This window comes from Palaemon carinicauda, chromosome 30, assembly GCF_036898095.1.
Source record: "Palaemon carinicauda isolate YSFRI2023 chromosome 30, ASM3689809v2, whole genome shotgun sequence".
Lineage (NCBI taxonomy): Eukaryota > Metazoa > Arthropoda > Malacostraca > Decapoda > Palaemonidae > Palaemon > Palaemon carinicauda.
The window spans coordinates 75,525,311-75,542,560 of NC_090754.1; the positions used below are offsets into that span (position 1 = coordinate 75,525,311).

Genomic DNA, 17,250 nt, shown 5'->3' on the forward strand with positions numbered 1-17,250 from the left:
AGGAAGGGCAGCCTGTATCCTTCCTTTAGTACAGCTACGGTCCATGGATCCGCTCCGTGGTCCCGCCATGCTTGCCAAGATCGTTTGAGGCATCCCCCTACCTGAGGCGTCGGCAGGAGTAGGGGGCCTCTCTTCCTACCTCCTTTGAGAGGCGCGGCCTAAACGCCCTCTCCTGGAGCCCGAATAGGAAGGCCTGAAGGCTGACTGGGGGGCTGCGAAGACTGGAGCCAGGCCGCAGTCGAGGCGTCCCTCCTGGGTTAGCTAGGTGAGGCGCGGGGAGGGTGAGACGTCGGAAGATGGTCTTCTATGGGCAGGTCTTCTTGTTGGAGGGGGTCTGGGCTCTCCTGCATCCTTCAGTTTCCTGACCCTCTCTACCGTCTCCTCCACCGCCTGCAGAGGAAACACTGACTCACCCTACAGGGGTAAGTTCCTAAGGGCCCTCGCTTCCCTGTCCGGAAGCCTCCTGACCAGTTTGCTGAGAACTGTGTCCCTTTTGCGAAGAACTCAATTGGCCGCCTGTGAGAGGGACCGGTAGGACAGGAACTTGAGGGCCTTACCCCCTGAGCTAATCAGCTCCTTCAGCAATGTCTGGTTCTCCAGAACCGAGAGATCGTGCGAGGCCTGAAAGCCCACCAGGGTGCAGGCCCACCAATCTAACCACGACGAGACGTAGACCAGGACCATGGAGGTCTCCGACGGGGAGAAGCAAACTGGGGCGCCGGACGCGCTCTCTTCTGCGGCCCTCTGACCTAGGATGGCGACTGCAGGTTCTACTGTACAGGGACCTGCACGGTGCCCTTCAGGGAGGTAGAACCGCTTCTGGGTCTTGAGACCCTGGAGGAGCTTGGAGGCGCTCTGACTCTTGGGGGCGTCCGCATGGCTAGCCACTATCTTGTTGATATGCGCCATGCCCAGCCTAACGTCTCTAGCCAGGGGAAGAGCCAGTGAGGGCCTCTGCTGCACGGGGGTATCGACCAATCTGCTGAGGCCCGAGAGCCAGTCTTCGTCTGTGGCGGGCTTCGGCTCATCCAGCCTGTGGTGCTGTCTAATGAGGGCTATAACCTTCCTGTACGCTGAGACCTCGGCCGCTGAGCCCTCCGCGCCGTCTCCTAGGCCCTCCGTCGGATGTTCCTCTGTCTGAGAAGGGGCACCCCCGATGGAGGGTGCCGCTTGTGGAGGCAGCATCTTTTGTCGCGGCACATCCTCGGCGGTTCTGGATGGAGGACGGGCATCGCCGCTGGGACGGTGGCCTCCATCCTGGGCTTGTCTCTCCCCATGGGGGACCAGGCTGCTGCGGGCTTCCTCGTGGCTGCTGGATGTCTCTCACGTTCCTACCGGCTTGTCGAAGACTTGGAGGCTGGGACACGGCTACCAGGCCGAAGGGGCGACTCTCTCCAATGGGCAGATTGAGTCGGAACCTTCGCGGACTTATGCCTGTCTCCTGGGGCCTGAAGTGAGGACTCCTTCCAATGCGCGAACCTGCTGCAGGGGACGTACTTTGTGGAGGGAGAACGAGCCCTTTGGAGCCAGCCAGAGGTACCCGGAACTGCTGAAGCTCCCAGGAGGTGGCTGCACGGGATGGCGACACGCACCCATCCCTCCCTAGGGGAGCGGCTTCTTCTCTACTTCCTCCTGGGCGATCTAGCGTGCCTCCTGGCGTGGCGAGATCTGGAACGGGAACGGGACCTCTCTCGTCTTCTCCTTTGGTCCCTCGGAGCTCCATCCTCCGAGGAGTAAGAGTATGACTTGAACGAGGACCCCGAAGACCTGTAGGACCGCACCGAAGGTTCCGAGTCGTCCCGCGTTGCTGGTGGTTCCACGTGTCGATCCGTAGGCGACGAAAGCTGTAGGAAGACGGGAGGGGGCGTTGCTGAAGGCGCTGGGGGAGAGTGAGGCAACTTCTTGCTGGGGAACTAGGCCTCGAACTCTTCCTCCAGCCTCATGGGCGACCTGAAGGGCGTCCTCGGCAGCGCCCATGCGTGGGGATCCGACGGCGGCGAGTCCTCCTTCTCAGCGTCTCCCCCGGCTGTAGACGTACCTGAAATACAGGCCCAAGAAGTGGGGGAAGAGGCTGCAGCAGCCTTCCCCCACATAGGATCGTCCTCCGAACACACTCCCGTCCCTCCCTCAGGCCCCCCACTTGCCTGAACCGACAAAACATCCCCACTAGCAGGTATCTCAGACTCCTGGGGAAGAGCAATGGGTCTCTTCCCCGGAACTGACTTACCTCGTCCCCTACCCTGGGCAGGGGCATGCGGCTGAGAAACTCTATCTGACGAAGCATCGGGAGAAGCAAGCGGCGAGGACACTCTCGGCTTCCTAGGCGACCTCTTGGACGCCTTCTTCTTCTTGGTGCTGTAGCGCAGCCACTGCACCTCGTTCCAGGACTCGCACTCCAGACACGTGGCTGTAGGGGTACATACGCTGCCCCCTACACGACGAACACAAGGAGTGCGGGTCGACTTCAGGCTTCGAAAGAAAGGCGCCACACGATTTACCGGCCATAGGCCCGGGACAACGACGGGGATGCTCCACCACGCACTAGTAAGGCACCGCGAGACACAGGAACACAGAGGGAAAGGGTAGGAAAGGGTAGGGAAAGAGCACAATGGGACTATGTGGGGACCGCGTGAGACACAAAGGGTCGCACTGGATAAGGAGAGCACGTCGAGATGTTATCGAGACGCGACCAGAAAACTTACAGGAGATCGAGACCTGGCGCGTATCACTCCGCCAAAGGTTACCCGGCATAAAAAACGGGAGTAGGGTAAATTACACAAAATTCTGGTCGGTTGAGAGGAGATCCCAGATACTCCAAAGAAAGTAGTTCGAGGTAAATACTCCGTGTTGGAACAATCTCTTTTTCAGAAGTTTAGTAATCCAGATAACCTCTAGTGACTTTCTATTTGGTACAGTGTACAGACCTCATCTCGAGCATCTTTGCTAAAATTGGTAACAAGCCACTTTAATAAATGTACTTTCTTTCTAATCATAGGCTTAGCACCTTTTTATTCCACCATTTCTATTTACCCTTTGACATTTTAAAAATTTTCAAGACCTCTTCCTCAAAAACTGCTACTAATACTTGGTTATTTCCATACAGCAGCAACCAGAAACCTAATTCTTCCATACTCTATTGTACTGTAGCTTCTTCCATGTCTTTGGTAAACAGCTAAAAGTTCAGCGCCAATCATTGATGGACATTATAATTAATCACAAATTCTTTTTGGACTGCACTGAAACACCTACTACTGTCTTTATTTTAAATCTACTGTCAGGTAGAGTAACTTCGCCAGCTTACTTTTAGTGTCAAAGTAGGCAAACTAATCCTGTAGAATATAAAGATTTATTATATGAAGTCACTAAATTTACATACTGAAGCCTAAAATATTTGCTACCTTTAAAGCTAATATAGACTTAATTAAAACAAAACTACTGTACTTGGATAATAAAATCAACAACTCCAATTAGGCAGTTTTTACTAAATTAATTGTTGAAATTAGGATTACAATGTCTTTGAATTATACTAAAAATAAGCAAACAATTTAAAAAGTTCCAGCCTTAAAAACTTCATTGTAGTTAAAATTTAAAGACTATAAAAATATGTTCTATATTCCTGGTATTCATAATTTTCACAAATTGAGAAAAGTCAGTCATGACCTTGATCACTGAAAAATTAAAATACAATAAAGTGAACCTACAACCCTCTTGATAGATATAAATGTGACTGTACTCAATGTACTGTGAGACACATTGTAAAAGTCGACAACACATATTGACATTTGCAATTGTAATTACTCATGTAACATAAACATATTCCTTTGAATGATTAACCAAGTTATTGAAAATTAAAGATTAGGTCTTATGGCAAAAAACCTCAAGAGGTTCAATATGAAGATGGAATTTTTTTCATTCAACACCAGTTTCGTTAATTATTGTCTTACTTGAGTCATGACATCCTCTTATGAACACATGCACAAACATCAGTGTACAGTATGGCTTAAATAAAGATAGAGATAGAAACTCCATAGTATACTTACAATTACCACAAATCCTAGAATATGAAATATATCACACACATACCATAAAGCAAATGAGTTGAATTTTCAGAAGTGTCATCAGCATGCTTACGATCAGGACAAAATCTGTTACCCTTAATTATTAACTATCATTGTAACTCATCTGATGTCAAAAATTTAACAAATTAGCACTCGACCAAATATGTCACAGAAATAAGACATTTTAAAATCTTTTTGATGTTCTAATATACAGTAGTTCTAAAACTTCAACAGATCACAGTACTGAATAATTCCACACACTAGCTTTTTGATTTGTGTTTCCATTCCCATGATAACAACATATGTGAGAACTTAATGCCTTCATAGGTTTTTGAACACAAAAATACCAACTCTGTTACCAAATTTATATTCATGTAACAGAACTACTGTAGTGTATACCAAAAATGAGCAATATTCTTTTCTCACAATGAGCAAGCAACAAAAACTGAATATTACAGAACACATTATTACAGCACAGCTGTACATTATTCTGATAAATAACACCTAATAATTATAAAAGGCATGAACCATACACTGTACAGTGAACAGCACTTCCACAAGTCACTCATTAAATCTGCTACACAATCCGTCAACTCTCTAAAATAAAAACCTACAGCACTTGTTGAAAGTAACTTTCCCCCCCCCCCTCTTTTTTTTTTAATTAGACAGCCTTAGAAAATATGGAACTAAAATGTTACATGGTAAATACAAGTTAACCTGGATCATTAAAAAATATCCATTGAAATAAGTGACTTTACTGAACAGAATATTGCATCTACAAATTTTAACCACTTTTTTTTTACAGTAAAAAAAACAACCATTTATGAACATGAACCATTTTTCTCTATCATAGCAAACAGTAATATTTTCTTTTCTTTTTAATTATTTTCAATCAGCATTTAGCACTGCTAACCTGAAGTCATTTGATACCAACTGTGTTGGTATCTAAAACTGTTTTTAATCTAATATTTGTCTTTGCATTGCTCCTCATTTATCCATATATTAGCTCAATTTGAAAATTTTTATTTTTTTTCAAAATAAGTCCAAAGGATTTGTATTAATTATATTTTGTATAGTTCAAAATTCAATATAAAACGTTTTATACCTTCAAGATAAAATTTTCTATTAGAAACAGGTTCAGCACAATTTCTAAGAGAAGACAGGATAATCATAAGTTACTAACCAATTAACTGAATATATGATGCCTGAGTGCTACATATGAGAGGAATATAACTAGAACTAAATTTACGAACAAATATAACTTTCCATCTCAGGCTCAATTCAACTCCATAAAGGGGGTTGTATGGTTTAAAGCAAATATATGTATATAGACATACTAATTTAAGTACAGTATTCAATTTTGGCATCTTAAAAATTGAAAAGTATGGATAGCACTAAAACATGGCATATCACAAACATTCAGTGTCTTGCTAAACCCTTTTAAGTCCCGTCACTAAGTACGGACTTAGTAATCATTGTCCAAAATTACATATGCTGTACAGCAAGCCTTGCCATCTTATTGTATTTCTGAAAAATACGATACATGTTCCTTTATAAGCAGAAATAAATATTTTTTCCCATAATTTTTCTCCTTTCACCAAACTCATTTTATTTGCATCTGACACTTAACAAAAACAAACAAAAAAAAATGCCTAAGCAATTACTTTTGAGCTGAAAAAAGTCAGAAACATTTCTAACAAATTTTTTCACAAGTATAACCTATTTATTATATCTAATCTAGTCACAAACCTTAAAATCCTTATTTTAACTTTTAACACTATTTTTCTTTAATTCTAAGATAAAAACCTCACAAGACTGAGCATCAATACAGTTTCTGACATTCCCTCATAAAATTGCCTAAAACGAATCAAGTTAACATAATGACTAAAACAATCAAGGGATTCTATAACCTGAATGATAATCTCAAAATATATAAATCAATGGGCCTGAAGCAGGAGGCAACTAACACCAACAAAAGATAAGGCAATTGGGATCAATGACACTTGAGTAAACAACTGGAAACTAAATTAATTGGTAATTCATGGCAACAAAGAAACTGATGTGAGCAGAAAATCTTAATACTATAATAAAAGTTCTAATGCATCAGAAGAATATTCCATAAAATACACTATAAAACACCAATGAAGACCTTAAAGTATGTTAGATGCCTCCAGAGTCAACTTGAATTTAATTATAACAGTTTACTTCAATAGCAGTGGTGAAAAATGTTCTTTGGTACATTTCATACAACTTATAATTAACCATATCTTCCTTTAGCAGAAAACAAGTACCCAAATATCAAGTATTCAATTACACATATAATTACTTGCACAACACTGAACAGTAAACTAAATGTACTGACCTCAAGCAATGGCAATTTTTACATTGTCATTGCCCATAACAACAAGTAATATTCCACATTATAAAAAAAAGTTTATAACCCCTGTGACAGTAAAAGAATTAATTTACTTTTATCACAATTCACCTTTTAATGTTGGATATATTCTTTTAATAACTAAAATGACTTTCTAGTAAATGGACATCACTCATGAAGACTAATTTAAAAGTAAATGTACAGTAATGTTAACTAGTTAATCAACTCTAATCATTATAGGAGAGTGCTTTACTATTTTGTAAATCCTAAAATTACTCGAGTGAAACAAATTATTGCTAAATAAAAATAGTACTTTTATCTACAAACTCAGGCATCAATTGTAATGATAATTCAAAATTTTAACAATGGCCAATGTTACAGTTAACACAACTGACTGATGCGCAAATACATAATCACTTGAATATTACAACCCACCAGAGTTCCAAGCCTGTCAGACAAATTCACATATTGCTAAGACTCTACAAACAATTAAAATTCTATGTAAAACAAATGAAACCACTAAAAATTCTCAATACACAGATGGCACAACTTTAATACAAATTTTCTTTCAATTTTGCTGGACTAATTCAATCTCCAAGGCAACACAAGTCTTTCAAAAACTCAAAAACTTTATATCAGACTGTACAAAAATAATAGAGAATTTTAATTATGAAATTTGTTATCTCTATATTCACCTGATGCTCATATACTTTGTTTTCAAAAATTACTAATATCAACATTACCCATAAAAAAAATCTTTTCTTCCCTTTGAGAAGACTACACCTGCCCACAAATGGCCACCACCCTGGTGTAGCTAGCCATCACCTGCCTTGTCTTTATTCTTGAAGTCGAAACTAATACCCTATCTTGTTGCACTAATTAGTTAGTGGGGAGGTGGGTAGACCTGCATACAAACATCAGGTGAGTTTATAAATATATTTTATCATTAAAATTTACTTTATTTCAATGAAAATCCCCTGATGTTCATATTGATGACTACCACACTCTGATGGAGGTGCGTCAGTAAAAGAGATAGGTAACAAATTCAAGTCTTAGAATAAATACTCATTAAACTTTCGGTTGACACATCATTACTCTCTATAAAAAAGTTTGCAAGTCATGAGCCTGATAGCAATTTTGTTACGGCTGGGATCACAAGAGGGTTTAATTGGAAAGTTAATTAGCTTTAAGTTTAGGTTTTTCCTATTTGAAATATATGGTGTCGGATAAAGTGCAGTATATAGATTAGCAATAGGTAAGGGAAAGGAAATATAAACACTGTCTGGAGAATTTAGTTATAAAATTAGTTGTACCAGTTTGGTAGAAGCACTGTGAATATGTTAAGTATTTGTCACAGTAAGAACTTTCATCTCACATTCTCCAATGTAAAAACACAGAATAATTATCCAAACATTCTACATCTCATCCTAATTTTATTTAGCCAAATGGCAAAATTTGATGAAATGTTAATTACTGTACATCATTATTACTTGAACAAAATTTTGCCTATCTAAATTATCACAAAACCCTGGATATTCATTAAAAGTTAATTTTTCTTAAAAGAATTAATTTTCGTAAGCTAGTGATGCACATTCAAGCAACTTCCCAGAATAATTTGTAATCACCTTGTTTATTTATTCATAGCAAAAAAAAAAAAAACAAGATCATGAAAAATTCTGCCTAACACTAACACTACCCTTCCCACTTGTTTACTGTACTTTAATGCGAACATTTGGACTTCCAAGATATAGTACAACCCATCAATAATTCAAATATAAGAAACTAAGTGGTTGTTTATCAGCGCCTACTTTAGCAATTGTAGGAATATTAGGATCCAGACTACCCGACTACCTTGCTAAACCAACGGTCCATAGGAGTCGATTGGTTTCCATATCTGCAAGGGTTCAGTGGTAGATGAATAAGTAGTACCAGGTGGCAAGGCTACAATAGAGGATCTCTATTCTTTATGAATTGCGCACCATCTGAACCCCACATACAGGTACACTAAAACCATTATTCAAAACTTGAGGATTTATGCTTGGATTTGAAAGTGGGCATGTCATGATAAAATTTCTGTTTTTAGCCCAAAAATTTACTGAACTTCTTACAAGTACAATGTTAAGAGGTCAAGAGCTTATGGAGCTCAATTCTACCAAAACATGAAAACTTGTTGAAGGTTGAGGGCTTCTTAACAGCTTAGGGTTAGTTACTGGCTGGGGTGGCATTTCCAATTTCATCCTCATTATAATCAAGTAGACAACTCTGCGTATCTTACTCTGAACGTAAAGATAGTTTCCTTTTAAGTTCGGACTTTGAATCTGTTCCCAAGTTTTCAATGTATCAGCAAGGAATATTCATTGCAAAAAAAAAGTGGATATTCAATAAAAACGCACAATAATGCACAATAAGTTGAACTAACTGAACAGAATTTATTGCGGTAAGCTAGAAATAAACAATCTACTGACTTTGACTGAATATCTAAGCAAATTCAAGATGATAAAGATTCAAAATTCCTCTATTATAACCACTACAGGGGTGATATTAGAGGTAAATTCCCCATTTATTCTCCTGTATCTAGAAAATTTCTTTAGTTTACACTTGCAATGCATTAAAGAGAATTAACTTTTAAAGAGTAAGTTAGACAATAGAAAGTTTTTAGATCACTTTAAGAGAGGTTTCAACACTAAATGGGAACTGACTGAGAAAAATTTCCTTCACTTAGGCTGATAATTTATGATTATGATCCACATCACAAAAACTGTTGACGATAAGTCATCTTACTAAACAATGAGACTAAATAGAACAGTAAGTACGAGACAAAGAAAAGGAGGCTCATGATCACTCATAACTCCTTAACAATCGACAAAAGGAAATTGAAGACAAGGCGGGTGATAACTAGTTACATGGTGGTGTGATGATCATTAGTCGCCAGATGGCGGATTGCTGGGAAAGAGGTGTAATCCTCTTGAATTGAAGAAAACAGGATTTTCTTTTAAGGGTACCCTTGATATAAGTCAACTCAGAAAACAAAGCAATATGAAGATAAGGGGAAGTTCATAGAAATAATTGAGAGCTTATCAAATACCTGGATAGGACAAGGCACAACCAACAATGAAATCTAACAAACATCTTGAATACAGTAATCTGAATTCAGTTGACCTGTAAATAGGCAGGACCTTTTTAGATTATAATACTAGGAACTGTCATGACAACTAACCTTGGATCCAAGATGATCAAGAACGTTGAGGAAAACTGTAAAGCTGGTCAAGTACACTATATTATAGGAAGTTATTATTCATTACTTGGAATCATATTTTTTAACAACCATATATATGTTATAATCTGTAAGATACCAATATAGACAGTGATAAGATATTCAATACAGGAAACATTTCATACCCAATCTTCTACAAGGAAACATGTGGTGAATTGTAGAGGACCTTCACAGGAGGGGTTAGTCTTATGGAGAAAGAGTATAGATACTAAAAATTTGGTACTAAAAGTACAGATTTCTTGTAACAAATATATTAAATTCAAACATCTATATCTAAATATAAAAATCAATAAAACATCAGTCAATATATAATTATGGCCAAGTAATGGTTCTTAAAAACACCAATCCTTAATATAAAAGTTTTGGAAAACTTTATGACACACCACTATTTTTAATAAAATATAACTAAACTTTATATAAATTTCTTTTTATCTCACCAAACATAAAACCAAAGTTAAATAGATTAGTACAAGACTTATGCCTTTTCTTCCAAGGTAACTTACAAATTATATAAAAATACATCCAAAGGCCAAATCCTAATATATCCTAGTTCTCATGGAGCTGGCCAAAGGGTTTGTTCTTATAAAACTAATTAGACTTTATCCATCACATCAAGCGTTCATGAAAACTACAATAAGATAAACTTGAATGTTGAAGACAACAAAAATCTTTAACCTAACCAGGTCAACAAAATGTAAAATCTACAGTATCTCTGCAATTTGGTTTAATCTAGAATCATTACCTTTACAATAATTTTGCATAACAAAACATTATAAATTTTCCTTTCAGTTTATAACTTGCAATATTTAGTATCGATAATATCTGCAGCAAATACAATGCTCTATAGTCATGATATTCTGATGCCCCCCTAACTATGCATCTATCCAAACTTTGATATGCATGGAATTTCTGCAACTGAGCATTGAACGGCTTAAATATAGGGTTCATACAGCCACACTTCACTCTCCTATTGAACCAACATCCACAACAAAGAAATGCCCTTTGTCTAAATGTGTAAACTTTTAATAAACCTATAAAAATACTAACATTTCTCATAAACAGAAAGTACTTGGGGTACTAAAATATGAATTTTAGGTGGTCACAAAATCACAGGAACTGCAGGCACTTTATAGAACCCTTAATTAGGTGACCTTTAATGCTTACAGGAGAACTTAAAGAGAAGGTCTTCTTAAAAATTCACAACCCTACTTCATCCATCAACTTCACAAATTGACCAGTTTTATTATAAAGTTTTTCTTTTTTCTTTTCTTTAATCTTTTTAAAAGATTGTAATTGATTTAATTACGGGAGCAATAGTGACATTTATTGTTTTTAAAAATTAATGGCCAAAAATTTAATGGACAATCAGCAATCAATCAAAAGTCAATCTGTTACCACTAACAAATTATCATTCAACCTGAGTTTAACGACATAGCTAACCAAAGCCATGAACTAAACTAGTATTGACTATTGACTTTGAAGTTGAATCTTTTTCCAATTACTTACATCATAATGAGAAACTGACTACATGATGAGAACTCATTAAAATCTTATAACCTATGTTAAATATCCATCTCATAAGACATGAGAGCTCCTATACCTAATTCAAATATTTAAATTTTCAGTACTTTGAACACCATTAATTTCCATTCAAATGGCAGAACATAAACTAAAGTGAGTTCTGCAGGAAGATACTAAAGGGAATTAAGATATTTCCCCCAAGTGAATTCCATTTTCCAATGACTCTTGTAAATATGACTCGAAATTCATATACTGTATCTCAAATTTACATGACAACATGTATGCCCCTTGTAAAAAACTTCAATACCTTCCACATATGTATGTATGTATATATACTGTATATACATATATATATATATATATATATATATATATATATATATATATATATATATATATATATATATATATGTATACTGTATATACATAGTATATATATATATATATATATATATATATATATATATATATATATATATATATATATATATATATATATATATTATACTGTATATATATATATATATATATATATATATATATATACATATATATATATATATATATATATATATAGTGTATGTACTGTATATATATACATTCCACAACTCTACCAGTGGCAGACTTTAGGCTAAAAACTAACTAAAACCTCCTGGGTCATTGGCAAGAGCCATTAAATCTGCCATCAAGTCAAGGACAAAATTCTTTAAAATAATAGTGTGATTCTCATCACATTTGGTAAAAATACATCACAAATTGAAGTTTTACAAAACCCTCAAAACCAGATCAGGTTTCTCCTTAAAAAAACGTTACTTAAAAATATAACTCTTTCCAGTATACAAGCTTTAAAACACCATATCTAATTTTATTTGCTAAGTATCTAAAAATAGATGAAGGCTTCATAAAATATCATGGCGAGTGAGTAGGGATTGACTGGTATTTGAAGTTTGTTCGTTGTCTCCACTGGATGACGTTGTATATGCATAATCCTAAGAATAGCGATGCGAAGATGAGGGCAACGGTCAGCACTGTAGAGAAGAGTTGCCGTTATGAATTAGTACATGATTTTCCTTGATACTGTACAAAGTTCTTTAAGCTATTTAGTTTCTTAATGGTACCTATGTTTAAATTATAGGTCTGCAAATTTCATGTACCCTTTCTTTCAGATCCTATGTTCAGAATACAATTCAACTTAGTACAACCTCGCATGAAGATGAATAGTTCACAAGCTTAAATATAATGTAGTTACACTATAAGTACTATATAAAATTTTACTATTAAATCTTGAATTTTGAACATTTAAACCATTACCGAATACCGTATATTTTTTCATGTATAAGATGACCTTTAGATAAAACAAGGTAAAACATTAGGGTGAGTTTTAATGAATTTATCTTGTATCTATATTACAAGACAACTGATATATTATAGAGCCATAGGTGTATAAGCAGCTTTTACAACATATCTTATTAAATAATGGTTATGTAGAGATGTTACTATAAATGTTGTTTTACTTACTGTACTGTATTCTTTGAAACTCAAAATAAATGAAATAACAAACCATATTCTATGAACTTTTCCTACACAGTTTGCTTAAAAGGGAAACCACTTTCGTTTTTGTTTCATCGCTAATCACAATAAACGAACGAAAAAAACATATGAACGCATTTGCACATTCAGGTTACAAGTAATAGATTTGAGTAAACTGTATGAAAGCTGTGGTAACCTAGGACATATTGGTACTTCTGTAATATCACAGTAATTATAAGTTTTTCGAGGAAGTTTGGAAATCATATTAAGAACACTACACTATTATTCAGGTGCACATTTCCTCTATAGCGTAGCTTGGAATCAGCCAACGATAAAATCACCAGACAATGTTTGCCTTTTCTCACCTGAATTTGCATAGGTAAAACTAAATTTCACTCATATGTAATTATTCCTTGAATAGGCTATATATTATCATGATTTACCAAAAACATATTAGGTAAACATGTTTACTGTATACTATATTATCAGTTCATTTCAAAATGTGAATCTTTTCATGTACAGTATGTCAATGGTTATCGCACCGAGGTTGAGGCAAGCCTACTTATAAACATTACTTAGATTTCAAGGTTTGATTTTTAGAATGGTAGTTTAGTATGAGACGACTCCTAATATCTAGCAGTGAATTTTACGACTTAAAGGTCTTCTTATACACAGAAATATATGATACTCTTGTGTATACATGATACCTGACTAATAAAAAAAAAAAAATTCAAATTACCCAAAGTAATTAAAGTATGCAAAAATTCTGCAATGGCATATATCTTCAAGCCAATTCAAATTTAGAGTTAAATGGTGAAAATATCAAATGATTGCCCATTTTAGTGTAAATAAGTGTGCCTTCAAATAAGAGATGAGCACTTAGGTGCCTTCTGACCTGATGCTTCTAAATTTTTTATTGTGATACCATACACTGGCTGAAACAGGAGTAGCTCCGAAAGGAAATTTAGAGGAAACTTCCACCTGGAACAGATCTGGCAAAATGATGACCTACTATCACAGACCTTTACAATTTCTCCCTCTTAAGTCTCGAGGAGCTGCTGTCCCTAACATCTTGAACTAAACAACCATCTTCTACTAGAACTGATGGTCCAAAAGCCTTATTGTCATAACCATCATCTAAAAACACATGCAGTGTGCACATCAAGAGCCTCATTAAATTCCCAAGATAAGAACATTTGACTTATGAACTTTCAAAGAAAAGAACACGCATGCAATAAATAAAAACTTTTATCTTCTTTTAATTGTATTTTTTAAGCAAAATTAGCTGTAATATTTATCATGTAGAATAGCTTACTAGTGTTCTAAAAACTAAGTGATTTAAAACAATGGAGATTAGAGGGTCGAGTGTTATAATCTGGATGTCTCAAGTTAGTTATATTGGCCTTGAGAACATTTTTACTTCAGAACCCACCCATGGAACACATGTTCATATTTAGGGGATACTGAACCAAAGTGCACAGCCTAAGATACTCTCACCAAGAGCAGAGCCAGTGGGTTTGTTATTAGTTACATATAAAACCTACGTATTCCCCAAGGAATTACTATGGAACAAAAATCTAATGACTGGATAAGCTAAGAAACTTGTACTTCTAACATTAACATTTGAGCGTGTAAACATTATGAGTTGAGTAAACAAGAGTAAAATTCAAGTGCTGAATACTTTACATTCTTTGGGTGACATACAACAACTTACTTTGCTAAAAGGGACTTTGAGAAGATGAAAACGTGACATGTTAACAGCATTCATCAAACCAGTCATCCATGAGTTTATCAGAATGTATGAAAACCTAACAAAGGAATAATCAAGACCAGACGATTGAGAAAAACCAATAATAGGTCTTTTATGTAATGGCAAAATGATAAAAATGGGATGCACTGCCATGTGTTGAATAAGCCTACCTGAGCATGCTACAAAAAATATTGGAAATGCCCTGAAAGATTTAGAAAATCTAATTTAAATTGACATTGTTTATCAGCTTGACTTTATGCTACACTGATAAACTACAGATGTAGTCTTTATAATGATACGCTACGAAAACGTACCTTGTAAAGGGAGAAAATATAACAATTTTGTATCTTCAAAAATGATCAGACTGAGTAACAAGAAAATAACTATAATGGCATTATGATGACAGGGTACCAAAATAACTTACTGTATTCAAAATGAATTTATTATCCCCAAACACAAGTTTCACATTACACTAGTTCTAGAGTAATGTCAGAGAGAGGTTCATCAGAAGAATATGAGAAGACTGTTTTGTGTTCAACAAGGATCAGAACTGAGCCCTTTGCAGTTTATGACAGTAATAGAAGATGCTAAAAAGAGATTGCAGGAAAGTGGGGACCAGGTAACTGTTATATGCAGATTATCTGGTGTTAGAATCTTGGGAATTCTTTAAATGTGGAAAAGCAGAAGAGAGAAGACGAGAAGACTGAAAATTAATGTAAAATCCAAGCTTAAGATAACTGAAATCGAAACAAAGAAAAAAAAATACTGCATATGGTGATTGGAAACCAAGCAAAGAAGAGAGTGTAGAATAGAAAATCTTTGTGACCATTGTGGTAAAGGTGAGGGGGTGATTTCTGTTCAGTGTACTGAATATAACGTAAGTGTGGTCTGTGAATCAAGAATTTTAGAAGTAAGAAAGTAGATGCAGCATGGAAAAAATGAAAGGAAATATGCAGACTACTGGTAAATAATGTTCATATTCATATTAATCCTTTACTATCTTTTAAACTTTCTTCAAAACAACATTACCCATCTACGGTGTTTTTTCTTTCTTTTGCATATCGTGTAGACATTTTCTTTTGAGTTTCTTGTTGAATAATCAGTCCCACCATTATCAATGATTTTTCATTGAGACTTCCTTGTAGTTTAAAGGTTAAATCAATTTCTCTCCTTTCCCTTCTCTAATGTAAGGTTATGAATATCATCATCTTGTCCATATCCCATAAATTTTTAGCACCAATTCTTTTATGCCTGTCAGTTACCGTTTTAGATATACCATTTTGTAGGTAGTAGGTTGGCCAGGGCACCAGCCACCCGTTGAGATACTACCGCTAGAGAGATATTGGATACTTTGACTGGCCTGACAGTACTACATTAGATCCTTCTCTCTGCATATGATTCTTTTCCCTTTGCCTACACATAAACCGAATAGTCTGGCCTATTCTTTAAGAGATTCTCCTCTGTCCTCAAACACCTGACAACTGAGATTACCAAAAAGTTCTTCACCCAAGGAGTTAATTTCTGCACTGAAATTGTTCAGTGGCTACTTTCCTCTTGGTAAGGGTAGAAGAGACTCTTTAGCTATGGTAAGCAGCTCTTCTAGGAGGACACTCCAGAATCAAACCATTGTTCTCTAGTCTAGGATACTGCCATAGCCTCTGTACCATGGTCTTCCACTGTCATGGGTTAAAGTTCTCTTGCTTAAGGGTACACTTGGGCACATTATTCGACCTCATTTCTCTTCCTCTTGTTTTGTTAAAGTTTTTATAGTTTATATAGGAAATATCCATTTAAATGTTAGAGTTTTTAAAATAATTTATTTTTCCTTGTTTCCTTTCCTCACTGGGCTATTTTCCCTTTTGGAGCCCTCAGGCTTTTAGCATCCTGCTTTTACAACTAGGGTTGTAGCTTAGCAAGTAATAATAATAATAATAATAATAATAATAATAATACTGTAGTATAGCATTATGATACTTCAACATTATTTCAATTACTCTCCGGTATTCACTACTTCTATGTTTTTGTTTTTCTCACCTTTCAACTACTGTATATCAAATTTCTTCTCAAGATCAACAAATAAATTATAAAGACCTACTTCCATGGGGTAATTCTGTAGTTGCCTCATCATTAATTTTCCTCAAACTAAACAGAAAATATGATATTTTCATTAATAAAATAAATTTTTTTGAACATACTTACCCAGTAGTTATATACAGTATATAGCTTACGACCCCGACCTCAACGGCAGAAAATTCGAAACTCGCGCCAACCGCCAGTTGGATAGCCAGGTGTACCACCCCTGCACCCTAGCAAGGTGCCTGGGAACCATTCCAGGAACCCTCATATATTCCATGCCTCTAGTCTCTAGAGGGGAGGAGGGTGGGACTAAAATTATATATAACTACTGGGTAAGTATGTTCAAAAATGTATTTTATTGATGAAAATATCATTTTTAAACACAAGACTTACCCGGAAGTTATATATATATAGCTGATTAACACCTTTGGAGGAGGGTTAATGACAGCTAGCATATCTGGAATTCTACTTAAGAGTTAATTAAAACAAAACTTAGGGTTCGTACCTGATAAGGAAGCTGACTTCAATGATACTCTGCCTCATTATGTCTGCTAGCCTTATGAGATCCAGCAATCCTCTCAGGGGGCTGAAGATCTCGAAGGGACTGTCAAACCAGTGTCAAAACCTCATCATCGACAGAACCTCCTCCAATAACCAGTTCCGGGTG

The 17,250-nt window shown here is 36.4% G+C and overlaps 1 protein-coding gene across 2 annotated transcripts in view; it reads right to left on the reverse strand.

Annotated features, from left to right (window-relative positions):
- The window catches only part of LOC137623290 (prostatic acid phosphatase-like), a 106,782-nt gene that overhangs the window by 19,660 nt on the left and 69,872 nt on the right, over positions 1-17,250 (reverse strand). The window contains exon 8 of one of the 2 annotated variants that reach the window (XM_068354069.1): positions 11,810-12,255. The exons of the other annotated variant lie outside the window; for it this stretch is intronic. Coding sequence (XP_068210170.1) covers positions 12,137-12,255 — 119 coding nt within the window. The 3' untranslated portion in view covers positions 11,810-12,136. Of the gene's footprint in view, positions 1-11,809; positions 12,256-17,250 lie in introns of those variants that run through there. 2 annotated transcript variants of the gene reach the window in all.